Source organism: Mus caroli, unplaced genomic scaffold, assembly GCF_978045245.1.
Source record: "Mus caroli unplaced genomic scaffold, Mus_caroli_1 scaffold_11, whole genome shotgun sequence".
Lineage (NCBI taxonomy): Eukaryota > Metazoa > Chordata > Mammalia > Rodentia > Muridae > Mus > Mus caroli.
The window spans coordinates 112,924,904-112,952,837 of NW_028227266.1; the positions used below are offsets into that span (position 1 = coordinate 112,924,904).

Below are 27,934 nucleotides of genomic sequence, written 5' to 3' on the forward strand. Positions count from 1 at the left end.
GTAGGGAAGTGGGGGGCGCTATGGGGGACTTTTGGGATAGCATTGGAAATGTAATTGAGGAAAATATGTAATAAAAATATTTTTTAAAAAAGGCTTTCAAATATACTTTACAAATCAGAAATGTCATAATCACAGAATACTGTATGTTCATAAGCACTCAGAACACAGATAGTTCACCCATTTTTCAGTGTACTTCCATAAAATGTAAAATGTGTGATGAAATATTGTGCTTTACTGGAGCATGATATAGCTGTCTCCTGAGAGGCTCTTCCAAAGCCTGACCAATACAGATGTTGATGCATGCAGCCAACCAACAGACTGACCACAGAGACCCCAGTGGAGGAGTTAGGGGACAAACTGAAGGAGCTGAAGTGGTTTGCAACTCTATAGGCAGAACAACAATATTAGCCAACCAGACCCCCCCAAATCTCCCAGGGACTAAACCACCAACCAAAGAGTACACATGGAGGGACCCATGTCTCCAGCTGCACACGTAGCAGAGGATTGCCTTATCTGGCATCAATGTGAGAGGAGGCCTTTGGTCCTATGGAGGCTTGATGCCCCATCATAGGGGAATGCTAGGCTGCTGAGGCAGGAGTGTGTGGATGGATAGGGGAGCTCCCCTATAGAAGCTGGGTAGGGGTAAATTAATAAAATAACCAATAAAATAAATAAATAAAATTTTAAATTGATTTTTTTCTTTTTTATTTCTTTTTTTGTGTGTTTTTGTTTTTGTTTGTTTGTTTGTTTGTTTGTTTGTTTCGAGACAGGGTTTCTCAGTATAGCCCTGGCTGTCCTGGAACTCACTTTGTAGACCAGGCTGGCTTTGAACTCTAGCTCCTCCATTGGGGTCCTGTGATCCATCCAATAGCTGACTGTGAGCTTCCACTTATGTGTTTGCTATTCCCCGGCATAGTCTCACTAGAGACCACTATATCAGGGTCCTATCAGCACAATCTTGCTAGTGTATGCAATGGTGTCAGCTTTTGGAGGCTGATTATGGGATGGATCCCTGGATATGGCAGTCTCTAGATGGTCCATCCTTTTGTCTCAGCTCCAAACTTTGTCTCTGTAACTCCTTCCATGGGTGTTTTGTTCCCAATTCTAAGAAGGGGCAAATTGTCCATACTTGGTTTTGTTCTTCTTGAGTTTCACGTGTTTTGCAAATTATAACTTATATCTTGGGTATTCTAAGTTTCTGGGCTAATATCCATTTATCAGTGAGTACATATCATTTGAGTTCTTTTTTGATTGGGTTACCTCACTCAGGATAATGCCCTCCAGGTCCAACCATTTGCCTAGGAATTTCATAAATTCATTCTTTTTAATAGCTGAGTAGTTCTCCATTGTGTAAATGTACCACATTTTTTGTATCCATTCCTCTGTTGAGGGGCATCTGGGTTCTTTCCAGCTTCTGACTATTATAAATAAGGCTGCTATGAACAAAGTGGAGCATGTTTCTTTCTTACTAGTTGGAACATCTTTTGGATATATGCCCAGGAGTGGTATTGCAGGATCCTCTGGTAGTACCATGTCCAATTTTCTGAGAAACTGCCAGACTGATTCCTAGAGTAGTTGTACAAGCTTGCAATCTCACCAACAACGGAGGAGTGTTCCTCTTTCTCCACATCCTCGCCAGCATCTGCTGTCACCTGAATTTTTCATCTTAGCCATTCTGACTGGTGTGAGGTGGAATCTCAGGGTTGTTTTGATTTGCATTTCCCTGATGATTAAGGATGTTGAACATTTTTTCAGGTGCTTCTCTGCCATTCGGTATTCCTCAGGTGAGAATTCTTTGTTTAGCTCTGAGCCCCATTTTTTAATGGGGTTATTTGATTTTCTGGAGTCCACCTTCTTGAGTTCTTTATAGATATTGGATATTAGTCCTCTGTCTGATTTAGGATAGGTAAAGATCCTTTCCCAATCTGTTGGTGGCCTTTTTGTCTTATTGACGGTGTCTTTTGTCTTACAGAAGCTTTGCAGTTTCATGAGGTCCCATTTGTCAATTCTTGATCTTACAGCACAAGCCATTGCTGTTCTATTCAGGAATTTTTCCCCTGTGCCAACATCTTCGAGGCTTCTCCCCACTTTCTCTTCCTCTACCATCTTCATTGGATTAGATTTTTCTTGTGTTACAAGTGTGTTAGGATATTCATAGCTTACTTAGTAGCATTGTAGGGTTTTAGTGGTGCCATATTGCCCTGTTTTGTTTTGTTGTGTTTTGTTTCTTTTTGTTTTGTTTTGTTTTGTTTTGTTTAAAGATTTATTTATTTATTATTTGTAGGTACACAGCAACTGTCTTCAGACACTGCAGAAGAGGGTGTCAGATCTTATTGTTCATGATTGTGAGCCACCATGTGGTTGCTGGTATTTGAACTCAGGACCTTCAGAAGAGCAGTCAGTACTCTTCACCACTGAGCCATCTCTCCTGTATGGTTTTTGGTTTTTTTGTTGCTGTTGGTTCATGTTTGTTTTATGTTTATTTTTGTTGTTGTTGTTGTTGTTGTTCTTAAGCTGACCTTTAGTTTTGTTATCCTTTGTTTTGTTAGGCCTAATAGATCCTGACGCCATTAGGCTTCTGGGGTAGCAGATAGAGCTGGTTGGCCGAGATGGCACTAGGCCTCCTAGGACGTTGACAGAGCTGGTCATCTCTGATGGCATCAAGCCTCTGATTGTCTGAGTGACAGCGGGCCTACAGGGATATAGTCAGAACTTATGGTTCCTGATGGCTACAAGCCTCGGAGATTGCAGGTAGGGATATGAATAGGTCTATGGATCACAGAGCGGATGGGGCAGACCTTATGGCTGATGAGCTTGCGGGGGAACCCAGTGGTCAGGGAATTCATGCATGAGGATTTAGCCTGGTTGTCCCAGGTGGCTGCAGGTCTCCAGGGATGCATTCAGAGCTATAGTCCAGGTAAGAAAGTACAAAAGGGACAAAGTAGAAGAACACACTGGTGCTGAGTATGCTGGGTCCACTTTACATCATTCTATTCCTCCTTCTCTCCAGTCCAACTCATCCCATATTCTCCCTTCAAATATATTACCTCTTCGTTTATAACTGTTGTTACATAAGGATAAATCCATTTAATGTTACTCTTAGATGTGTGTGTGTGTGTGTGTGTGTGTGTGTGTGTGTGTTTAGTGCAGTTAGTTTGGAATTAGAAAATCTGTGAGGGGCCCACTCCTGGAGAAAACTGATTCTCTCTAAACACTGATTACCTGTAGCTCTTGCTATACAGTGGCATATCAATAGAGTTGGTCTTGATGCTGGTCCTGTTTAAGCAACTATACAGTTGAGATTTCATGGCCTTATCATCTTTGTCATATCTTTTCATTAGATCATTTTTATACTAAGCCCTTTCTTTTTATAGTTTTTTTAGATATTCTGGATATGAATGCTGTGTCAGAGATGCAGCGGGCAAAGACTTTCTCTTCAATTTTCATCTTCAGGGTTGATTTTTGTTGTTGTTATACAGCCCTTTTTGTTGTTTTATACGTTATATTTGTCCATTTCGGCCTTAATTACTGAGTAAATGAAGTCGTATTCAGAAAGCCTTTGGGTGCTGCTGCCTCTGTGTTTGTTTGACTGTTCCAGCTTTTAAGCTTTCACTTTTAGGCCTTTGATCCATTTAGAGTTGATTTGGGGCAGAGTAATAGACAAAGCTCTAATTTCATGACTGAACTTGTGCTTTCCCCACTTTCTCTGCTTTCCCCTCACCATTAGTTGTAGATGCTGGATATGTTTAGTTAGAATAATGACCAAATATGAAAAGTTTTAATTGTGTGCATGAGTTGTCTGTGTTATTGATATACATATCTATTTTGTTCCATGACTATGCTATCTTTGTTACTAAAAGTGCAATATAGGATAATATCTTTGATGTTAATCGCTCCAACATGGTCACTTGCACAGGATTGCTTTGGCTACTCTGGATCTTTTTGTGCTTCCACATGAGATTTTAGGACTTTTGTATTTTTGTGAAGAATGTCACATGAATTTTGAATTTCATTGCATTGACTATTGGAATTTCTTTGGTAGGATGATCATTGTTAATTCTACCAATCCAAGAGCATAATGGGGATTCCACTTTCTAGTGTATCCTTCAGGGCTATAACGTTTTCGCTGTAGAGATCTTTGACTTCCCATTTTAAATTTACTTCTAAATATTTAATTTTGGAGGCTACCATGAATATGAATGTTTCCTTGATCTCTCTTTCAGCTTGCTTTGTATTGGTATAGAGAAAGTGTTCTGATTTTTAAAGTTGAATTTATAATTCTAGCACTTTATTGATAATATTTCTGTTGGGATTTTTGAAATCTATACTTACATGAAACATCACCTTACAATAGGGATACTTTTAGTTTTTCTATTTTTATACACTTGGGTGAAGGCTCTGGCTTAGCTTCAGTAAGTCAGAATGCATATACCATCGCTATCCCTGGCCTGAGTCTGAGGGGAAGGCAGCAGGGACAAAGGGAATAGAGTCAGATTTACCAAGAGAAATAGCAGATCCAACTTATACATGGATCTTGAGGAATTTGTGGATACAGAGACATGTGGTAACAATTCTGTTTCAGACTAGTTCAAAAAGCAAATGGATCTGGCTACTACTTGGATCTAAAACTGAGAAGTGAGATGGGGTAAGGGTTCTAGATGAGAGCTAAAAGGACAGCCCAAGTCTGTAGACTCCCCCTGTCTCTGAATCTACATGGTCTGAATGGATGGTCAGAGATGCCCAGGGTACTGTGAGTATCCTAGGCTACACTTAGGAAGAAGAGTCATCCTTTCCAAGAAAATGGATGCCTCCACCATGCCCAATGACCTGAAATTGAAATCTCCAGAACATATATGACAAATGAAGAGAAAGGGATCTACAAGTTGTTCTCTGAAATGCAAAAGTGTCCCACCAAACAAAATATGTGTGAAAACGTAATTGAATAATACACAATCAAAGATGGATTATTATGTTACTTTGGGTTCCCCCGACTTGAAATGTAGCATTTCTGTTACTCATATCTCTCTAGGTCTTTCTTTAATGTGCCTTCAAGGGAAGACAAGCTAGCAGCAACCCAAGCAACTTGCTCATTAGGTCTAATCACCTGCATTTGCCCACACTTTTCCCCACAGCAAGCAAGGATGCTGTGTAAGTTGTAAGCAGTTCCATGAGCTGACTGTCACTTTCTGTCCTCTTAGACATACTGGAGAATACTGACAATATACATGCACAAGATGCCCCCAAAAATACATCAGAGACTATGGAGTCGGTAAGAAGGCCTTTCTTTAAGAGAGAAATGTTACTTTAGTGATCTTATTCTTCAGTCAAAAGCCCATTTTAAGAACAACATTGAGCAGGGTTTTCTTGGGTCTTGAGAGACTTAGCTTAAGCAAGGGAAAAGTGGGATTGTAGTAGCCTGGTCCCGATCTTGAGCTAAACAAAGAGCACCAAAGCACCCAGTGTCAAGTGTCACAGTCTGTATGATGGGACTTTTTACTTTGGAGAAAAATGTTCCTCTTTTGGGAAATGTATAAATTTCATGTAGAAGTTGACAAGCATGTCAGGTTCCCTTGACTTATATGCAGTATGTCCCACAAAAGTCAGTGTGGAGGAAGCTTCATATGTCCAGGTGGGGATGCTAAGTGGTAAGACTTACCACAAGCATTATTATTATAAATAATTGAGACCATATTACAGAAGGGATTAATTCCACAGCTGACTTCTAAAGCTGCTCAAGCATGTTGCAGTGTGACTTTCAGAACACTGGGCAGAGGACAAACAGTTAGTGGTAGTTAATATGGCCTTTGAAATAGGAAAAGTGGGAAGTGGCACAACTAAGAAATTCTGGTCTTCTGTGATACCATCACAGAATATACTAATACATAATCTTTCATTTAAAGATACTTACCTATGTTGATTGGCATTAAGAACATGTTGATATACTTTTCAAAGACCCATGCAAACAGAAACTGGCATGACCTGCACTGCATACTCTTTTTCTCTCCTTTAAATTTCAGGTGGAAAATAAAAACCGCAGACGCAGTATGTATTGCCAAGTCTCTTAAGACATATTTTAGAAACAAATTGTGTCAAGTTTGGGTAAACTTATATGTGAATGCAACACTATGATCTAAGTTACCTCATGAGAACAACTTGGATTTTGGTTTTAAAAATGGTAGTTTCCTAAGTTAAAAAAAAAAAAATTAGGCTAAAGCCATTTGTGTAGATTCACTGGATCCATCTAGGATCTCTGTAGTTAGTTTACAATGGTGTATATCAGGTTGCATCTAAATCTGTTTTTGTCCAAGATAGTCATCCAGATTATCCACTCCAATCTCTAGTGAGAATCTATTGAATTACCATAATAGGATACACATTTAACCTACAAAACACGAATTGAAAGTTCATGACATGTGGTGCATTCATTTCTTTATGGTGTTACTCTGTGAGGTGAATGATGAGGCTCTCCATGCAGATCAACAGACACTTTGTGGAACAAGGACTTCGTGATGCCTATAGTACATATTCCCAGCATCTTCCTTCAGTAGGTCCAAATCACAGAGAGCCCAGACTCTGCCATGACTACCTCAGAGGGCAGAGCCAGGGCATTGCTCTCCATCTGCCCACAGACATACATCCACAAGCATGAGAGGTAGGAAAAGCCCACACACTTCTAGGCAGACCACAGATTCTGACAATGGGAGCCCAACACTGCATGAGGGGACATTTGCAACCTACAATGACAACAAGCTGCCTTTCCAGTCTCTTCCAGTTGAGGGTATATCTAGATGTGACCAGATAAAAAGAAGCTCCCCCTTTTTCTTTGCACAGCTTCATGTGAGAACTGGGTTGCATTGACTTGGTGTCTGAGTCATCAGTGGGATTCTGTTCCTCAGTGATCAGACTCAGTTTCTGAGAGCCAGTTGACAGTGTGAGGATGGTGGGGGAAGGCCCTGTTTACTGATCCAGGAATCCCACAACTTCTTTTGAGTTGAAAGGTAGACTATGTGTACCTTCAGTTGTATCTGTCAGGGAAGGTGGTCACTGATGCATGAATGCAGCTATCATTGTAAGCTTGGGTGAAAAGTCAGAGGGTCTCACAGCTTGTTACCACTCTACATTCCACTAAGGGAATAACATACATTGCCCATGACATTTAGTCGATAAGAATGAAGAGTAAACAAGTGTTGTACAATGTTCTGGAATAAATGCATTCCTGACTCCAGGTACAGTTACTCCTATGCAGCTGAGGTCTTCTGACATGTCACAGACATCACAGGGCACTCCAGCAATGCCTGTGCTTTTCCTACAGTATACACTAAAGAGATTGATCTGTTCTAGCCTAGTGAGTCTCATGGGAAGTCCTTCTCAACCACCTAAGGAGGAAGTCTTTGTGTTGTAGTGAAGAGTTGGTGGCTGAAGGCATTGCATGAGTGTGGCTGTGTGCTTGTGGCTCTCAGAAGGGTTAGAGTTATACCCATTGGGCAGGACACTCATGACAGCATGCTCAGTCGTGTGGCTCTTCCTTCTGTGTTTTCATATCCATCTATATTTAGGCTTTATCTGGGATTCCTGTGATGTCCATTCAATGCCTAACTCCTTGTACATGACATGCAGTGATCCTCCTGAAGCACCAATCTCACTCTGATGACTGCACCTGGAACAAGCAGTCAGATCAAAGGCACAAATACTCAGTAGTTGTTAGTTTGCTTGAGTTTTCTACCAAAAGGTGACAAAACTTCCTCTTTTTCATGTATTCCTAGTTTCTGCACTATTAAAAAGAGTTGAAGAGAAGCAAGCTATGGGTCCTCTAGAGGTTTGTGGACCACAAGTCTGCAATATTCCGTCACCTAAAACAAATGTAAAGAATGATAAAGGTACTGTGGGAATTGTAATTGTCTATAGTGGTTGATAACTTTTTTATCTCATGTGTCAATTTATAGAAAAGTTTAAGGCTATTTTTCCCATGGAAACAATGCCATATATCTATATCTTTGATTGAAATACAACCACAGAATTTCAAAATGCATTCAGTTTTGGGTCTCTCATTCAATAGCATGAAACAGTGCAAAGCTGAAGCACATCTTCCCTGAGTCGGGAGGAATTCCCCTGTAGAGACAGGATTTGGTAAACTGCCCTCTAGTGCTTTCTTTCCTATGAGAGTGATGTAAATTGATTGTAGCAGATCTTTCTAAAGAGTGACCTGGTATATGTCCAGTGACCCATGATTGAGGGTTAAAGTCAAACCAGGTACCAGAATGCCTCATCTTAATCAAGTGGCAAAGATCCCAGAAATGGTCAGGTTATACCTGTGTTTGGAGATGAGAGTGTGGGGACAATATCTGTAAGGATGGGGAAAGGAGAGGTTCGTGTGCTTTTCCACTTACCGGTGCACACTGCTCATGGTGCCTGGGGTGCTCTGCTTTACTTGCCATTGTGTTGCTTGTACACAGTTTCCCCCAGACTACTGTGATACTACCAAACACCCAGGATTTCAAGTTCAGTGAATAGCAGTACATTTCCATTGTGTTGTGCCCTATCTAAATAATTTTTGCAGTTGTTATAAAATACCAAGAAGGAAACACCGTAAGGAAGTAATATTTTATTTTTCAGTGTAATATAAGCTTACAGATCATTTACATAGGGAAGTTATGTAAATGGAAGTTTGTGGCAGAGTCACATTACAACTTTCCAAAAACGGGGTGGGGTGGTTGCAGATATATACATCACAAAGAAGAAATGTTATAAAGGCCAGAAAACTGCATATTTATAAACGCATAAATGACATATAGATTATCAATTTTGCCATCTACTTCTATAAAATGTGCACCATATATGACAAATTATTACAATTTACCTCTTTTTAGTCACACTTTCCAAGATTGTATCATTCTTTACTTTGAGGGATAATTTCTTGTAATACAAGCCTCCACTTTAAAATAGTTGTGTACAGAAAACTACAGACTGTGCACATGGCCCCATGGGTAAGAACACTTGCTGTGAACACTAGCTGTGAACTACTAGTTTGAATCCCCAGCACACACACACACACACACACACACACACACACACACACACACACAGACAAAGGGTGGGACACTTCTGTACACACCTGTTACCCCAGCAGAGTCAGGGCCAAAAATGGGAAATTCTGGGTCCAGCATCTACACCTTGATTGAAGGAAGGAAGTGGGGAGACATGGAAAAGCAAGATTGTTTTAATTTACACTTAGAGAATTTAATGCGACTACTTTATTTATATAATTCTACCCCCCCTCCCCAGTCCAACATATCCCAAGTTCCCCTTCAAATATATGACCTCTTCTATGATAAATATTATTGCTACATAAACACTTTAGTTTATTTAATGTTGCTCTTAAGTATACATGTTTAGTGCTGCTAATTTGAAATCAAGCTATGAGGGGGGTTCACCCCTAGAGAAAACTGATTCATATTCCATATTCTCTCTCTCTCTCTCTCTCTCTCTCTCTCTGTCTCTCTCTCTCTCTCTCTCTCATCACTGATTAGCCATAGTTCTTGATCCAAGGTGGTCAGTCAATAGATGCTGGCATGATGCAGGCCCTGTTTGAACGACTGTATGGGATCTCATGTGTTTATCATCCCTTTCATGTCTAGAAGACACTATCTAGCAGCATCTATCCTATCCCGCCATCTCTTAGAATCATTCCACTCATCTTCCAAAATGTTTCCTGAGCATTTTGACATGTAGGGGTTAGCTTTTCCATGTACAGATTTAGGAACCCACAGTTTGTCCTCTGACCTCAACAGGCAAACTGAGGCACAGTGGTCCCTCCAAATGGAATACATGTGAAGACTTGTGTTTCATCTTACACAGCAAAGACCCGTTATTTTATGCTGATTTGGGTCCCTCCTCTCTGGAAATGGAACAGTTCTGTTACTAATACCTCTCCATGTCTTTCTTTACTTTAATTTACCTTCAAGGGAAAGCAGTTCAGCAGCAGCCCAGCCATCCTGTTCATTAGGTCTAGTCACATGTGCTAAGTCCTTGTACTTTTATCCTCACCAAGCAAAGATGCTGCCTAAGTAGTAGTAGTAAGTAGTACAATGAGCTGACTGTCAATGTCTGTCCCCCTCCTCTTAGCAGAGAATGTCACTGCAGCTTCACCAGTTAGCGAAGACCATATATCAGAGTTCGTGACAAAGGTAAGAAGCCCTTTCTTTTCTATAAGATAGAAAAGTTACTTTGGTGATCTTTAGCTTAGGGAAGAAGAAGACAGAGAGTTGTATGAGCTTGTTCCTGCCTGAATAGAGCATAAAACTTCCAGTGTTGGGAAACATAGTTTGTGGACAGAAACCTTTTTATCTGAATAAAAAGTTCCTCATTAGACAAATGGTATATAATATTTATTCAAAAGTTATCAAGCATACCATCTATAAGAATGTGTCCTTAAGGGTCTGCTCCTGCTTGTTTCTTGAGTCTGTCATCTAGAATGAGTTTGAGTCATTCCCCAAAACTATGTAGTGGGAAGCTTCATGCAATGGATATTTGAATGCTGAGGGTGTAATACATTTAAAACATGATCATTCATTGCAACTAATTGGAGCCCCCATAGAGGAATTAATCTCACAAAAGGGATTATTAAGTTGGTCTGCCAACCAAAGGTGGTCTGATCTTACCTCGAGTCAACATAAGTGTGCAACATAATAGTTTCTGCCACTAAGTGCATAGCCTGGCTTTTCTGTGACATCATCACATAAAGTATCATGCAAGCCCTTTTTATGTCTTTTTCCTATGTACTTTACACTGTGCTGTGTCACAAGTGTAAACCAAAGAACTATGCAGACAAAACTTAGCATGTTTTGTCATGAGCCTCAAAGTGTTTTCTTTCCTTTTAATTACAGGTGGAATCCAAACGATTTAAATGTATGTATTATGGAATTTCTTTCTCAGGACACATTTTAGATAAGAATTGTAGAAATACTAGCTGTCTTTTGTCTGGTACACTACAGTGATATAAGATTTCTAGTGGGAGTGAAAATTGGGAGTTAAAAGGGGGGAAAGTGATACCTGAAGTACCCAGTCACGGCCCTGTGTCTATAGTAACTGCTTTCAACTCTAATGCCTTTAGTTTAGGAGGGGGGTGGGTGTTGTGCACCAGGCAGTGACTGCATAGGTTTTTCCCCAAGACAGTTATCCCCGTTACACAATCCACGTCCCAGTGACAAATGTGTCAATTCAAAAAGGAAGATACACATTTTACCTACAAAAATGTGTTTTAACCTCGCCATACCGATGGGCAGCAGATTTATTTCTTTGTGCAGTTCTCAGGAGAATCATAACCCAAAGTGTAGAGGTAATTCATCAGCCTCTGTAGCCATAGAGCTTAAGGAATACTTCATTAAGGGTTCAGCAATCCCTGTGCGAGTGTTCCAGCTTCCTAGCATCTGTCTCCAGTAACCCCACCTAGTGAGATCCCATGCACTGAGAAGCACCAACAGTCAGCAGAAGACTGGGCAGTGCTCTTTATCTCCCTGAAGACATTCACAAGTATAGAAGATGAGAAAGTCCACATGCTTGATCAGATCAGAGAGTTTGCGTGTAGGAAGACACTACATTAAAATAAATAGAATGAGTGTGTTTGATAACTGGACTTACAATAGAAATGTCTCATCACAGTTAGAACTGGTGAAAAGGCTTAACAGACTAGACAACATTACCACGATCTCAAAGAGCAATGTCATGGACAATTTATGGGCAATGTCTACTAAGAACTCCAGTCAGCCCTTGGTTATTGGGCAGTTCTGGATAAGTCTTTTGTTATATATACTTCTTTAAATGTAAGCTCAATTTTGAGTTCCAATATTACTTCTATCACTGGTGGTCAGTCTTCATGCTGCCTGTTAAGTCTGAGCACTCAGTGCAACATTATAGGCAACTCTGAGTTATGTAGGCAACTCTGACTTATATAGGCAGCGTTTGGCTGGGATGCTGGATGTGTTAAAGTACCTTCACAGTCAGGCCTTTGACTTGAAAAGAATTTGTCATAGAGAGCTAAAGTGAGCAGGATGTATAGTCCAGTTGTTTTAGTGTATTCCTTGTATGTGAAAGGTCCTAGTTTTGATCCCACGGACTATAATATGTGCCCATGGGGGCACACTGTGTGAACCCAGATCTGCTGAACTAGAGTAAAGAGAATCATAAATTCAAACTCATCCTTTTATACATTGGTATTTTAAGCCTAATCTTGTATCAAAGGCATTCTGGAACTTAAAAATGTACATATAAAGAGTGGGCTTGAGGCAAATGCTCCCTGGAAAAGGAGGTTTTAGAAACTGGAATTTGAAGAGTCAGAATAGAGAAGGTATGGCATAAACTTAATGTACCACTTCATGTCCCACACTGTCCTTCCAGCTTCACTTTATCTGGGTTGTTCATGTAGTGGCTGAGGATGTTTGTCATCTAGAAAGCAACATGCATACATGTCATCCAAATGCCAGTTCACCTTTCATGCCTTGTCATGTTGCAGACATCAAGGTTTAGTCAATAGAAGAGAAATTTTGTTTTTGCCAAAACATCTCATGTGACAACTTGATTTAAAATAATTTGGAGTCTAAGTATTTCTGAGAAATATACAAGAATCTATAATTCCTGTTGATCCAAATCATTCACTGCCAGGCATGTGATAGGCAGAAGAAGTAGAAGGAATGCCACATATTTGTACTAAGCCAGGGTTCTCCACTCCTTTTGGATAAAACTCCAATTTTGAGTCAGTGATTGAAAGGTAGAGACCATCTCTCTCTCTCTCTCTCTCTCTCTCTCTCTCTCTCTCTCTCTCTCTCTCTCTCTCAAGCTGCTTCTGTCAGAATTTGATCCCAATGAAAAGAATATAGTATAGTAGCTAAGGATGAAAAATAAGATGTTGTACAATATTCTATATTTCCCAGCTCTCTTAATGCAATACCATATGTTCTCCATGACTTATAAATGCCATGATTAAGTAGAAAATGAAAACTCAACAACAGTCATGTTCCCCGACCTGGATCCAGTGGAATACTCACTCTGAATTCAGTCACCAGAGTCTAGCTTAATTCCTCTGGTATTTAACAAACCTCATTTCTGACAAACATCTGATATTTAACAAACAAAGAGCATTTCTGCTATACATGAGCATTTCCTTATGGTTTACCATGTAGAGTTATCTTTGAAACCTGAAATCCTCATGGGAAATCCTTCTGAAACTTACATTGTTTGAGAGAAAGCATGGAGAAAAGAACAATTATACAAGCAACGTTGCATACTTGTGTTTCTCAGATGGATATGGCTCCCATCTTGTTCCATGCCCATAACACACTCAAGTCCTGCTGCTCTTGCTGTATTGTCATAGCCACACAAGTGTAGATATTGCCTAAGGTGTCTGTGTAGTGCTTAGTCACAAAATGCAGTGACCTTCCTGAAGCGCCATCCTGACGCTGATGATTAACTGGAAACAGGGAATGAGGTCATTTTTATAAACACAGAAGCATGATTAATTTTCTGTTTTGCTGCCATAAAGCTAACCTAACTCTCCCTGTTGTGAATGTGTTCCCAGTTTCTTCATTCTTTAGAAAAATTTATAGGAAGGACTCAAGTCCCTCCCAGGCTCCGGAGAAACCTTCAGCCCATAAAGGTACATCCAAAGAAACCCAACCAACTATTAAAACAGGTACTGTAAATACTGAGGATTTGCTTCAGTTATCTGTAGTAGTTGAATATCCTGTGTACCTTATGTAAAACTGAACAGATTTAGCACATTTTTATACGTGAAAATGCTAATGTATCTATCTCATCAGTAGAAATGCAACCCTAAAATGTACAAATGTACCTAAAGCTCACTTCAGCTCTCATTGAATAACATGAACTAGAGGAAAGCCGAGGCACATGTTGGATAAGCCAGTGTGCTTCACCTGATGTAGGCAGGACGAGGTGAGCAACTCTCGGTACTGCTTGCCCCCACGTGTGAGTGATCCATGTGGATTAGCTCTGAAGAGTAAAGGTGAATTATATAAAAATCCTTGGTGGTCAGATTGAGTGAGAGAGCGTCCCAGCAGTGGTCATGTTACACTCTGTGTTTGAGAGAATGAGAGAGTGGAAAAGAAATCGTAAGGACAAGGAAAACGGAAAGTTTCTCTGATTTTCCTCTTTCGGAGGCATAAGGATGAGCAGTAGCTGTCTATGGAGATGATACCTAAATTATTTTCCACCCCCTTTAAAAAATACTTTGAGAAAAACAACCTAGAGATGAAAGGTTTATTTTGCGCCTTAGCTTGAGAATGTGGAGCATCTATAAAGAGAGAGGAGCCCAAAGTGGTGTCACGTTATAGCCACAGGTCAATGTTTAGACCTGTTTCAAGGGCACCCAGAGAATGGCAGGGCTAAAGTGGCAGAAAGACTTTTGAGCTTGGCCTGGGAAACAGAGGTCAAATGTGTGATTTTTAGTTCATTTGTAGTCTCTTCTCCTCATCCTGCACTAACTGGCATGTAACATGACTAAGACAATGGAGATTAGAGAGCTGGCCCTGTCTTATAACCACTGATCTAGTGGGTGGGGAAGAACCTTGACTTGGCCCAGCATTGGGCATTTTTTTTCATGCATTCTGAGATCAATGTATAAGATGAGGAGGGTGGACTTGATAGTTCCCATGAACTAGTAGTATCCATGTACTAGGGCTTAGGAACATGATTTCAGCCCTCCTAGGATCTATCTGGACATTGCCTGTCTATCTTCTATGCTTTAGTGTACTTGTATATTTCACTCTTAGAATAAGAAGTCTGTTTCCTCCAAACATCTTCAGTAGGTTTAAGGAGGTATACCTGGTTCTCCTGCATTCTCATTGGGTACTGCTAGCTTTGGTCATCTGTGTAATTTGAATAGATTCTGTCTTCACTGTAATCTCGGGGGCTCCTGCTTCTAAGCAGTGTGCTCCATAAAGACCCAGGCCTCTCCTTCAGCCCACCCTCTTCACTCTCCTAATACCTTATAACCTCTTTCTCTTGTCCTTCTCTAACATCTTCCTCCTGATCAGTACCACCTTAACTCTGAGCTCTGTGCCTGGCAATACATGGGATCTTTGACTTCCTTAGCATCTGGAGAGAGACAGAGAGACAGGGACAGAGGCAGAGATAGAGAAAGGAGAGGGGGGAGTGAGAGAGAGAGAGGAAGAGAAGAGAAGAGAAGAGAAGAGGAGAAGAGAAGAGAAGAGAAGAGAAGAGAAGAGAAGAGAAGAGAAGAGAAGAGAAGAGAAGAGAAGAGAAGAGAAGAGAAGAGAAGAGGAGAGTAGAATGGCCCGGTGTAGTGGCACACACTGCACTTGGGAGGCAGATGCAGGTGTATCTCTGAGTCCAAGGCCAGCCTGGTTTACAGACCAAGTTCCAGGACAGCTACACAGAAAAATCCTGCCTTGAAAGGACAGTAAGAAAAGAAAAACAAAAACTAATCCAAAGAACTCAAAAGTATACTAGATGTCCTAGAAATACTATAGCATCCAGAAACATGTTTATTATAAATAAATAAAATGGATAATGATTCATTTTTTAATTCCATAAAATGTATGTAGAATGTTAAAAATCAAAATATTTCTCTATTTACAAACACCCTGGATATGTGGTGTTTGACATTAGAAATATGACACCATCATTCTGTATGCAGATAATGTTCTGAAAGAAGAACATTTGATATGAAAGCAATGGGACCTGAGTCTGAATCAATAAGACACACATAGAAAGACCAGACGTATATGTCTGTGCTTATAAACATAGCACTGTCTGTGGTAGGGACAAGAGCACATCTCTGCCAGCGTAACTTGAGCTTCAGTGAGAGACCCTGCTGAAGGGAAGAAATCAGAGAAGTGAACAACACAGCAGACTAGTGGATACTCTCTTGTGGTCTCCAGGAAAATGGGCCTAGGCAGGTACTCACTCAAAGGCATGGATATGCCACAAGCTGAGGATACTTACATGCCCACGTACACATGGACTCACAGACACTGGACTTTAAACATATTTTAGCTTTAGTTTTCTTTGGTTTATAAATCCTTTGCCTACCTATGTTTATGTGTATGCACCTTGTGAGTGCCTTGTGCAGACAGGGCTCAGAGGACAGGTCAGATCCTCTAGAACTAAAGTTGCAGATGAACATGAGCCACCATCAGGATTCTGGGACTCAAAACCAGCTAACCTGCAAAAGCAACAGTTGTTCGTAACCTCTGAGTCATCTCTCCAGCTCCTAGCACTTGGTTGCTTATATGGCTTCTGAGATACTCTATTCCCTGTATAGAGTAACTCAAAAGTATACTCTTTTCTATGAACATTTTTGTGTACATTTAAACTTATAATTTTTGATTTAGCCTTTCCACACATCTTTTGTAAACAAGACATTGCTATAAAATGAATGGTTTTTGTCTACTTTGAAATTATTGTTTGAAATCTTACTTTTTTAGTGACTTTCTGAATTAATTTAGAATAATTATGCTATTTCACGAAGTGTGTCCAGGGTTTTCGAATAAGTTTTAACTGTATAGTAACAAGGGTATCATAGACTTCGTTCTGGAACTCTGTTGCTCTGTTGGGGGGTAGCTTCAATACACCAGAGAATATAGAATTCTAAGCACTACCTTCCTATCTGAACAGAGCTTCAATATCAATGGGAAAGACATAAAGCTTCATGTCTTGGTTGTACTTAGAAGAGTCTCTCTCTCTCTCTCTCTCTCTCTCTCTCTCTCTCTCTCTCTCTCTCTCTCATTGTGTGTGTGTGTGTGTGTGTGTGTGTATGTGCATGTGTGCATGTGTGCGTGGGTGTGTATGTGTGTGTATGTACATTGTCCTCCATGAGTGTGGGTTTTAGATTGTCAGAAGAATGTGGGAAGCATGTAGATCATCTACAATATTCATTTCATTGTGATTTCATTCTATGGAATGTTTGCCTCTGAGAAACCACCAGAAAAACATTGTCAGTCCATACTTTCAGCAGCAGATTACTTGGGAAAATTCTTTTCTTGTCCAAGGACAGAAATTATGTAGCTCTATTGGTCCACTCTAAAAATAATGTCTGTTCCAGAGAAAAGTTATGTAATAACCCCACCTCGGTCCTGCTCCAACACAATTTCTGAGGCAGTCCTTTCCATGATTATATGACTGTCCCTTTGTAGTCCATGCACTGAGCTGAGGAGTGGAGCATGACACCACTGAAGGTTAAATGCCATGTAGTTCATTGTACTTGAGTACTCACCTTCTGGTTTGCTGTGAGCCTCAATGGTTGACAGCATTCTGGGGTACACAGATGTACTGCAGAGGGGAGACATTTTCATAGTCTTTACTTTCTATGTTCACCGCTGCTACTCTATAAGCCATATTCCATTGGGTGCCCTGGATTATCTGATCCTTGAGAGATTATCCTCGAGAGTTCGTACTAGATGCAACCTAGCATAAGTTTAAACTCATATTTCTTGGTCTTAGAAGACCAATGCTCTGGTCTAAAAGTGATTGATATGAGTAAGAGACTTGAAACATTGGAAGACTTTCTTGCTGTCATCTTTTGCTCTCATCATAGTGCAAGTGTTCCATTTTCCTTCTCTTCCTTGCTCTTCACTGACTCAGTGCAATCACTGAGGATGCTCCAGTAGCCACTCAATCTAGCCTTTACAGCGCAGACATCCTGTTGTATAAGTTAAGCAGTGTTCTCTAAGCAAGCCATGGCCCAAAGCCACCAGCGGTTAACAGTTATTCTGTCTTCCTAGAAAGTCAGAGTGCACCTGACATTAAAGAAATATTTTGTAGAAAAGAAGAGTTCGAATACCATGATGAGGTAAGGTGACTTTTCTTTGACTAAAATAGAAATGTTGCTGTCTGAATTTCCTATTTCATTTGAGTTTGGCTCTCAAAATATGGTAGCATTGTTATGCATACTATGCTCTGTTTTCTGGAATGATAGCATAGTCCCTTACCAATAAAAGCCTTATGGGGAAAGAGCTTTTCTGAATGGCACAGTCAGGTCCAGGATGGATGCTAGCACCCATCCGTCTTGGAAATGATGTACTTTCTTGAATTGACTACTTTGCAGTTGATGACTGAACGGGACTTAAAGATGCATCATTCACGAAAAGATGTGGGTTTGTCACAGATATATCTTATCTCTTCTGCCATCTATTAATGTTGGCAGAACCATGCCTTTTCAGTACCAAGGAAGAGAAATAAAGACATGTGCCTACAAGTCACATGGAGTGGTCCTCATAATGTCTTTTTTTTTTCTGTAATTTCAGGGGTCCTGGGAAGAATACCAAAGCTGTAAGTATTATTTAACTCTTGCTGAGAAAGAAAATGTAACTGCTAAGATAGGTCTGGCATCTCTTACTGGCTTCTCTTTGATGGGCCAACCAACTTGTTATTTCTGGAAGCAAGTCAACATGTTGTTTTTTGGGTTTTTGTTTTGTTTTGTTTTGTTTTTTTAAGGTTCTTCTAGATATACTTTTATAGTCAAGTTTCTGCATAGGTTTCCGTGAGACTGTGTACACAGAGAATGCTGGGGGTTGTGTGCTTCAGTGGTTTGTGATTTTGAGTGTATGAGATTCTGTGTGGTGTTATGGTTTATGGGAGACATAGTTCACACTTTAATTGAAATTTATAGTTTATTATCTCATTGTTCTCCTTGGCATTTGTGCCTGGATATTGTTATCATCCTTGCTTCAGAAAACAACCTAAGAATTCCTGGCTCTCAAAATTGTATACAGAGAGAAAGTGAAAACATGAGTCTGTTCATGCTGTGGAATGCCCTTGCTTCCTTCATTTAAGAAGACCTGAAGACAATAGCATCATGGCTGAGAGTGCAGCATGTAGTTCAGAGGTGCTGCCCATCCATGAAGAGTTGTGTCTGTTGTCCAGTTAACTGCATATGTAAACTAAGATGTTGCCACAGATGCTTGAAAGCATTCATGTGAAAAGTCCGAAGACTCCCTGCTGTGTCTGGTCTTTTTACACAGTCCTTTGAAGTTAAAAGCAATCATGAAGGACCCTAAGGTGGCTATATCAGTAGGTTTTGGACTTGTTTTAGAAGCTGACTTGAAACATAAAAATAAAATTACTGAAGTACTATAGTACACTTGATAATAGCACTGTGAGAAATAAGATTTTCCAAACTTGCTTGCCAATCACCAAGGAAAGCTTTAGTTGAAAAGCCCTGGGCAATTCTGAAAACCACCTGCTAGTGGCACAGATCTTGTGTAAACAATTACACACACTGAGCTTTAAAACTTTTTTTAAAATTAAATCATGTCCTATTTCTTTTTTATCTTTCTTACCATCCTCATACTGCCTCCAGAATTCATATCTTCTGAACACCATTCGTGTGTGCATGTGCGTGTGCGTGTGCGTGTGCGTGTGCGTGTGCGTGTGTGTGTGTGTGTGTGTGTGTGTGTGTGTGTGTAAAATGTATGTATGTATGGGTCTCCTGTTTGGTTTTAAAACACCAACTAATCAGCTCTGAAAACTTACATGGAAATAACACAAAGTGTGGATCAGCTGGATTTCTTTTGTATTGTTTAAAGGGGTTTTAGTTAAGGAACAAGGATCCTAGGTATCTTTTTGTTCTGGTTTTCCCCCTCTTTTGAACATCCTTCTACAGTGGAGAATGGACTCAAAGCAGTCCAAGCTATCTCCATATACTCATGTGCAAATTGAGAATGTTCCCTGAGGCTTTTATAATCACTAGTTATTAACAACCTGACAGATACTCTGTTTTATCCTAGATTTCCCACATGGTATCCGTGTTCCAGAATCAAGACAAACCGTAAGAATGCCTTTGTTCGTCTTCTATAGAAATGCAGGTCTAATTGTATTCCAATTGTGTTGCTTTTTGAAAATTGGTTTTCTCTGTGGAATTCAGAGAATTGTTTGTTTATTTGTCTGTTTTACCAGTGGATCTCCAGCTCTCTGGTGTGATTGCCATCACCATATTCAGTAAAATTGAACCACAGAGGCAGTTCCCTCAAAAATGACTTTTCATGATCTATCAAGGATTTGTGCCTGCAGTATAAATGGGCTGGAAAGTTCACTGTTGGAAAGACTCTTTCCATCTTTACCTGTGTCATTTGCAGCACCATACGATATATGTCTATTGTTCTCTAAATCATCCAGAGAAAGCCAGGCCATTGTAACATATATAATATGAGCCAATCCTGACAATACTTTCTTTTTTATGATTGCAGATGGCTTCCACCCTGATAGGGAGTTGTAAGTATCTGAAATCCCTCCCTTGTTCAGGAAATATCTTAGGGTTTCATTTCTGAGAAACCTCACTCCAGGTCCCTTTTGGGAAGAAGGGCTGAAAATTAAATGAGAGATACTGGTTCTGCCATAGACGCTCCATGGAAAATCCCAAGCAGAACTGGGCTTAATTTCAAGCCAGTGTGACTTCATGTGGCACACTCTGTTCTGATTTTCTTCAGGTATAGCCGAGGTGGGAGAGACGGATATGGAAAAGGAACAAAACGCTGTGGATAGTACAGAGAATTTTCCTGGTAAGTAAGAGAATGCCCTGTGGAGATCAACAGGAAAGGGGCTCATGAAGCAGTCGGGTTGTACATTCTGTTTGCCAGGCTGAGGCAGTGGGAAAGGCATCAGTGAGATGTAGGTTTGTTTGATTCTCCTTCCAGCTGTAATGGTAATGTATAGAAGCAAAGAACAGCAAACCCCACTGGCAATTAAAGATGAGGCAGGGGAGTTGGGGGAATAGCTTTTTAAGCAAGAGCAGTGACTGCTCTACCAGAGGACTGAGATTCTAATCTCAGCACCCCACATTGCTTCTTACATCCATCCATAAATCCAGTTCCAGTGTATCTGATGCCCTCCTCTGGTCTTGATTTGCACTGCATGCATATGGTACACAGGCACTCATATGCAGGCAATACAGCTGAAATAAATTTAAAAATTAAAGCATTCTCCCTGCCTCTGATGTTGCCAAAGCTCCAATCCTTTGACTGTAATTAGGAGATCTCCTTGTGCACTGCTTGTTTGACATCTGGCGTTCACTTCTGATTGTTGATTTAGGATAGAACTATCAGTGGAGTACAACTCTCTATAGTCACTGATATGAACCTGAATACAAAGGTCATGAAGTGTGGGCCCAATAATGCCGAAGAAGGAAATCCTCTTCCAGCTGGTCCTGCAGGATTTATCACAGCACCTCTATGGTCCTCTCTTGCCTGTTAAGTCTCTCTATAAAGGGCACTCTATGGGTGGATGGCAGAGTGAGTGGTCTGGCCTCACTGCAGCACCCTCTCTAACATGATGAGTCAAGGAGCCAGTGGAAAGTTGAAGCTAATCTGGTGTGAACCAATGTGGCTATATCTTCTGCAGGCAGAAGTGAGTGAGCCACTCTGTTTATTTTCTTGCAGAAGCGATGGAGGTACAGGAGTGGGAGTTCAGAAAAGTGTCGAACAGTGTTGCTCCTGGTAGGTAACTGCATTCTCAGTCTATACTGTCATATGGGGAAGGTATCAGAAGGGGAAAAGCATAGAGGGAAGGATATATGTGAGCTCATTTCCAGCTTGTGTTTTCACACTAAACTGACCTGTAGGGTGAATGGGTCACAGAACATGTTGACACCTGCATTGGAAACTCTGGCCTAGTACTTGACAGTGAATCTAGAACTCTGGTCCATCTATGACCTCCTCTTCAGATATCCCTAGTTCAGAGTGTGCACATATGTTCCCAGGATTTAAAAGGCATGGCCACTTGTATTTTCTTTCCAGTGTCCTTTCTGGCTTTGTCCTCCTACCTGAGTCTGAACCTCATTTTCCTGCCTTGTCTCATCAGATCTCCTTGCTTTGTCTTCCTGTGTGTCACAACTTTCCTCTGAGCTCTCTGGGACTTTTGTGTACTTCATGCTTAGTATATTTCTCACCTGTCTTCTCTTGTCTAGAGTATGAATCAATGGAGAGTATATTCCCCAAAGTCTTCTGTGAAACCCCTGCAGTGGGCTCAGGTTTTCCTTTATTGAGAAGTATGTATGTATGTATGGATGGATGGATGGATGGATGGATGGATGTTTGTCTGTCTGACATACTGTCCTGTATTCTACTTTGGATGCATTGATTCTGCCTTGTGTAAACTCAAGGAGGACTCCTCTTTCTGATTCCTGTGTCCACAGAGATGCAGGAGCCCACCTCATAGGCCACATTGTCTGAACACCCTAATTCTGTCTCTTATCCACAGCCTTGCCCACCCTCTTCCCTATTTCCTGAGTAAAATGGTGACTCTGTACTTGGTGCCTAGTAACCCATAAAACCCTTCTACCTTGTTACTGATTCTGCCAACTGGGTTGCACTGGCCACCAGATGTGACCTAACCATCTAATATGTGGTTCCCTGCATTCCTTCCCATTTTGTGCCTAAGTTTATTCAGTTGTACTCTTCCCTTGAAATTTGGCCTCACTTGAATCCCATAAAAATTTCATTGGGAAGTGTATACAATGGGACATTGCTTAGGGACATGCCCAGTAAGATATAGTTGAATCTTACCAGATCATCTGGTTCATGGCTTCCCTTGTGGAACTGTGGGGAAGGGTTGTATTTGCCCCACTGGGGAAAGCAGGGGAGCTGAACAGAGTGGGGACACGGTTGCTGGTCACAGCACAGACAGCAAGAAAAGCTTTGTTTCTGATGTAAGAGGAGACCCAAAGGGAACGTCCAAAAGTTGCAACCAACAAAATAAAAACCAATAGAATTTTTTCCCAGACAATGTTGATATAAGAAAGGTAGGGCATGTGTTTGAAGTCACTCACCTAGTAAGGTCAACTTGATCCTTGCAAGAAATACCCAACAGGGTCCCAGAGCTTTGTGCCACAACTTATTTCCTATTTTGAACCTATTTCTACTCTATTTCCAGCGGTCGATCTATTATTTTTAGCGCCACCAACATCTTCGGATGACGAAGAGTCTTATGCACCCATAAAAAGAAAGAAGAAGAGGAAAAGGAGGAGGCGCTATTACTAGTCAAAACCCTCCATTTTTGCACCAGTAAGTACAGCACACCCAGAGGCTTCAGGAACTTCAAAAGCTTTGAAAGGGGTTAGGGAGAGTGCACAGAGAAACAGAAACAGCTGCAGACATTCTGAGCCTCCAGTTTACCAGGATAAAGAATTGCTGTATCAAAACCTTGTAGAGTTGTCAGGAGATATTGAGAAAAGAGCGATGGATGCAGGGGGGCGGATGGTGAGGGGTGTGGTTTGGAAGGACAATGTTAACAAGATAGAACAGTAGTCTGAGGTACAAATCCCAAGGTGGGAAGGAATCTGGCATCCAAGGAAACCATCAGGACATGGAAAGTCCCCATGGAGGGGTTCTTACTTAGGGTTACTATTGCTGTGATGAAACACCATACAGAACTTGGGAAGGATAGGGTTTATTTGGCTTCCATATCCTTAATCACAGACCGTTGAGAGAAGCCAAACAGGAACTCAAACAGCGAAGGAACCTGGGGGCAACACTGATGCAGAGGCCATAGAGGTCTTCTGCTTACTGCTCCTGAATGGCTTATACAGCCCACTTTCTTATAGAATACAGGATCATGAGTCTATGGATGGCCCCACACACAATAGGCTGAGCCCTCTCACATCAATCACTAATTAAGAAAATGACCTGTAAGCTTGCCTCCAGCCTGGTCTTGTAGAGGCAATTTCTCCACTGAGGCACACTCCTCTCAGATGACTTTAGCTTGTGTCACATTGACGTTAAAATAGCCAAGACTAAGGTCATGAAGTACCATGAGGTTGGTGGTACTAATCATGTCAAAGAATATATAAATGGCATCAAGAGTCAGAGTGGGGAAGTAAGGCTGAAAGGTGAGAGTGGAGAAACCTCACCATGCAAGACTCAATAACACTCAGTACAGTGTACCCTTCTTCATTCTAGGCAGGCTGGTTCAGACCATTCACCACTGAGGCGGGACCACCTGCTGTGCTGCTTCTCATCCCTCTCCTTTGATGTGACACTGCCTGCCACCTGCCTGAGGCCTAACCTTTTCTCCAAGATTTTCCTGAGATATCAGCAAACTGTGAATTTGGCAAGTTTCTGCTAAAAGGCTGGTCTGCAACATCACAGTAAACTTGGTGTGACTGGGGACTGGCTTCCCTCTTTATAAATGCAGACTATTATTAAACATTTGAGCCCTGATCAGAATCTTGTCTTGGTTCCATCTCTCTCTCACACATCCGCCTAGTTTCCCTTTCTTTCAGCTCCAGGTTGTCTCCCAGGCTCGAACCCATACATGAGAGCCGCAGGCCGGCCTCAACAATTTGACATCCATGCAGGGCCTGGGTAAGGCAGAGGACACTGGAAGAAACACTGCTGGTTTGAAGCTCCATGGAAGAAGAAAAGAATTAAAGAAAATTCGTACCGGAGAAGCAACAGGCAAAAGGTTGCTAAGGTGTGGTATGGGCTAAGCTGAAACAGCACTAAACCCGCGCACTGGATTCGCTTACGTGCAGCAGTGATATCAGGATCTAGGAACGTAATAGGAAGTCGGCCGCAGCTTCCAGGAGCTGCTTTTTAGGTGAGAGAAATAAAAGGGTTTAGATTTAATAATCAGGCAGATTTGCCTCAGCCTAAGAACTGCATCAGGTGGGAGGAAAACTCTCCCAGAGACAGAGATTATTCCCTCTGTGCCCTACAGCAGAAGTTCACTGCCGTCTTTGATGTAACTGTAACTAAACAATTGAAAGGCATGTATGACAAGAACTTCAAGTCTCTGTAGAAAGAAATTGAAGACATCAGAAGTTGGAAAGATCTCCCATTCTCATAGATCCATAGAATTAACATAATAAAATGATCATCTTACCAAAAGCAGTCCACAAATTCAATGAAATTCCCATAAATATTCTAACAAAATTCTTTACAGACCTTGAAAAAGCAATTAGCAACTTCATATGGAAAAACAAAAAACCCAGGATACCTAAAACAATCCTGTATAATAAAATATATCTGGGGGTATCACCATCCCTAATTTCAAGCTGTACTACAGAGCAATAGAGATAAAAAAAAAAAAAACTCCATGATATTTTGTATAGAAACTGACAGGTTGATCAAAAGAATCAAAGTCCCTGAAATAAACCCTCACAACTATTGACATTTAATTTTTGACAAAGAAGCCAAGACCATCCAATGGAGAAAAGGAAAGTATATTCAACAAGTATTGCTGGTCTACCTGGATGTCTGCATGTAGAAGAATGCAAATAGATCCATGTTTATTGCTCTGAATAAAATTCATGTCCAGGTGGCTCAAAGACCTCAACATAAAATCAGATAAGATAAATATAATAGAGGAAAGTGGAGAATAGCTTTGGGTACATTGGTTGAGGAGCCAATTTCCTGAACAGAATACCAATGGCTCAGGCACTACAATCAACATTTCATAAATGGGACCTCATGAAATTGAAAAGTATCACAATAGGAAAAAATCTCACCAAATCTACATCTGAGAGTTTTAAAATATCTAAAATATATATGGAACCTAGGAAGTTAGACATCAACCTAATAACCCAAATAAAAAATTGGAGTACAGATCTAAACAGAATTCCTTTTTTTTTTTTTTCCTTTTTTGATTTTTCGAAACAGGGTTTCTGTGTGTAGACCTGGCTGTCCTGGAACTCACTTTGCAGACCAGGCTGGCCTCGAACTCAGAAACCCGCCTGGCTCTGCCACACAAGTGCTGGGATTAAAGGTGTGTGCCACCATGCCCGGCCACTTAAACAGAATTCTTAACAGAGGTATCTTGGATGGCTAAGAAACACTTAAAGAAATGATTGATGACCTTCATCATCAGGGAAATGCAAATCAAACAACTCTGAGATTCCATCTTATACCCATCAGAAAGGCTAAAATCCAAAACTCAAGAGACACCACATGCTAGCAATGATGAGAAGAAAGGGGAACACACTCTTCCACTGCTAGTGGGAGTGCAAATAGCTATTGTGGAAATCAACTTGGCAGTTTCTCAGAATAGTTCTACCTAAATATCCGGCTGTATCACTTCTGGGTAAATACTGAAATGATGCTCCACCATCCGGCAAGGACACTAGCTGAACTGTATCCATAGATGCTTTTTATTTGTTACAGTTAGAAACTAGAAACAACTCAGATGCCCTTCAACCAAAGAATGGAAAAAGAAAATGTGGTTTATTATCATCATGGAATACTACTCAGTTATTAGAAACAAGGACATCTTAAAATTTGTAGGCAGATGGATGGAACTAGAAGATATCATGCTCAGTAAGGTAACCCAGACTCAAAAGGACATGCATGACATATACTCACTTATCCGTGGACACTAGCCATAAAGTACAGGATACAGATACTATAATCCACAGACCCTAAGAAGCCAAGTAACAAGGTGGGCCCAAGAGAGGATGCTTCAATCTCACTCAGAAGGGGAAACAAAATTGTGATTGGTGGTGGATGGATGGAGGGATCAGGGTGGGAATGAGGGCTGGGAGAGTGAACAGAAAACAGAGGTAGATGGGATAGCATGATGTGGGGCAGGCATCTCTAGGAGCTTCCAGAGACCTGGGGTGGAGGAGGTTCCAGGAAGTTTATGAGGGTGACACTAGCTGAGACTCCTAACATTGGAGCATAGGGAGCCTAAGTGGCTATTTCATAGGTAGGCAGGACTCCTACTGGAGGGATAAGAACCACAACCTACCCACAAATCCTTTCACCTAAAATTTATCCTGTCTACAAAAAGTTCAGGGATAAAGATGTCACAGAGACAGAGGGAATGGCCAACCAATGACTGGACCAACTTGAGAACCATCCCATGGGCAAGAGCTAATCCCTAACACTCTTAATGATACTCTGCTATACTTTCAGGCAGGAGTCTAACATAACTGTCCTCTGAGAAGTTCCACCCAAAGACTCACAGCCTAAGGAGGCTGATAATGGAGATTCAAGACCATCTCAGGGTCTTGTGGAAGAGTTGGGGGAAGGATTGAGGTACCTGGAGGGGATATGGACTCTACATAAAGACCAGCAAAGTCAATTAACCTGGACCCTTGGGGGCATCCAGAGACTGAACCACCAACCAAAGAGCATACAAGTACTGGCTCTAGCCTCCCTGCACAGATGTACATCTTGGTCTTCATACAGATGCACCAACAACGGGACTGCTGGCTTACCATGACTCTGCTCCCTACTTGTGGATCTGGCTCTCCTAACTGGGCTGTCCTGTCTGACCTCAGTGGAAGAATATATATCTAGTCATGCAGTGACTTGAGGTGCCAGGATGGGTTGGTTCCTGTTGAGCGAACTCCCCCATCTGATAGGACAAGGGAGTGGGGAGTGGGCTAAGGGGCCATGTGAGCCAGGGAGGGAGGACTATGAGGAGCTGAGGCTGAGATTGGGATGTAAAGTGAATAAATAAATTAGTGTAAAAAAATAAAGAAAATGGTCTATGGGTGCATCTTATGCAATCATTTTCTTAATTGAGATTTCCACCTTTCAGATAACTCTAGATTGTGTTACAAGTTGACAAAATGAGCCAACACATGTCAGAATTTTCATAATTAAGTTTAAAATGACAGAAAAACCTGGGAAGCACAGTCTCAGTAGGATTAGGGGTCTAAGGAGGCTGATAATGCAGATTCAAGAGTAAAGCAAGGATCTAGATCTTACCAGAGGCTTCGCAGGTTACAAAGTCATTGTCTCTGGATTCAGAGACCTGGAAGAAGCTTTGTACTAAGGTTGTTCTGGCCATTGCTAGCACGTCTCGGATTCCAGGTACCAAAGCCCCCCCATTCATACCTAGGTCCTGGAGCCTATAAACAGAGGAGAAATAAAGGGTTATATCAAAAGACATGAAACTCTGTAGTGGCTGGACAGGCCTTCCCTACACTAGCCATCTGTCATAGTTGAGAATATCCACTTTTCTATAT

General features: G+C 41.1%; 1 protein-coding gene across 5 annotated transcripts in view; it reads left to right on the top strand.

The window, feature by feature from the left end:
• The window catches only part of LOC147002154 (uncharacterized), an 85,077-nt gene extending 60,902 nt beyond the window's left edge, over window positions 1–24,175 (top strand). For 4 of the 5 annotated variants that reach the window (XM_085828143.1, XM_085828142.1, XM_085828141.1 and 1 more), the window contains 14 exons: window positions 5,199–5,269; window positions 6,018–6,042; window positions 7,764–7,877; window positions 10,123–10,184; window positions 10,884–10,905; window positions 13,571–13,684; window positions 17,754–17,821; window positions 18,276–18,300; window positions 19,758–19,798; window positions 20,217–20,241; window positions 20,457–20,528; window positions 21,405–21,461; window positions 22,897–23,027; window positions 23,922–24,175. In XM_085828143.1, coding sequence (XP_085684269.1) covers window positions 5,199–5,269; window positions 6,018–6,042; window positions 7,764–7,877; window positions 10,123–10,184; window positions 10,884–10,905; window positions 13,571–13,684; window positions 17,754–17,821; window positions 18,276–18,300; window positions 19,758–19,798; window positions 20,217–20,241; window positions 20,457–20,528; window positions 21,405–21,461; window positions 22,897–23,003 — 803 coding nt within the window. In that variant the 3' untranslated portion in view covers window positions 23,004–23,027; window positions 23,922–24,175. The remainder of the gene's footprint in view (window positions 1–5,198; window positions 5,270–6,017; window positions 6,043–7,763; window positions 7,878–10,122; window positions 10,185–10,883; window positions 10,906–13,570; window positions 13,685–17,753; window positions 17,822–18,275; window positions 18,301–19,757; window positions 19,799–20,216; window positions 20,242–20,456; window positions 20,529–21,404; window positions 21,462–22,896; window positions 23,028–23,921) is intronic. The other variant, XM_085828140.1, reaches the window with a different exon arrangement.
• The last annotated feature ends 3,759 nt before the right edge of the window (window positions 24,176–27,934 follow it).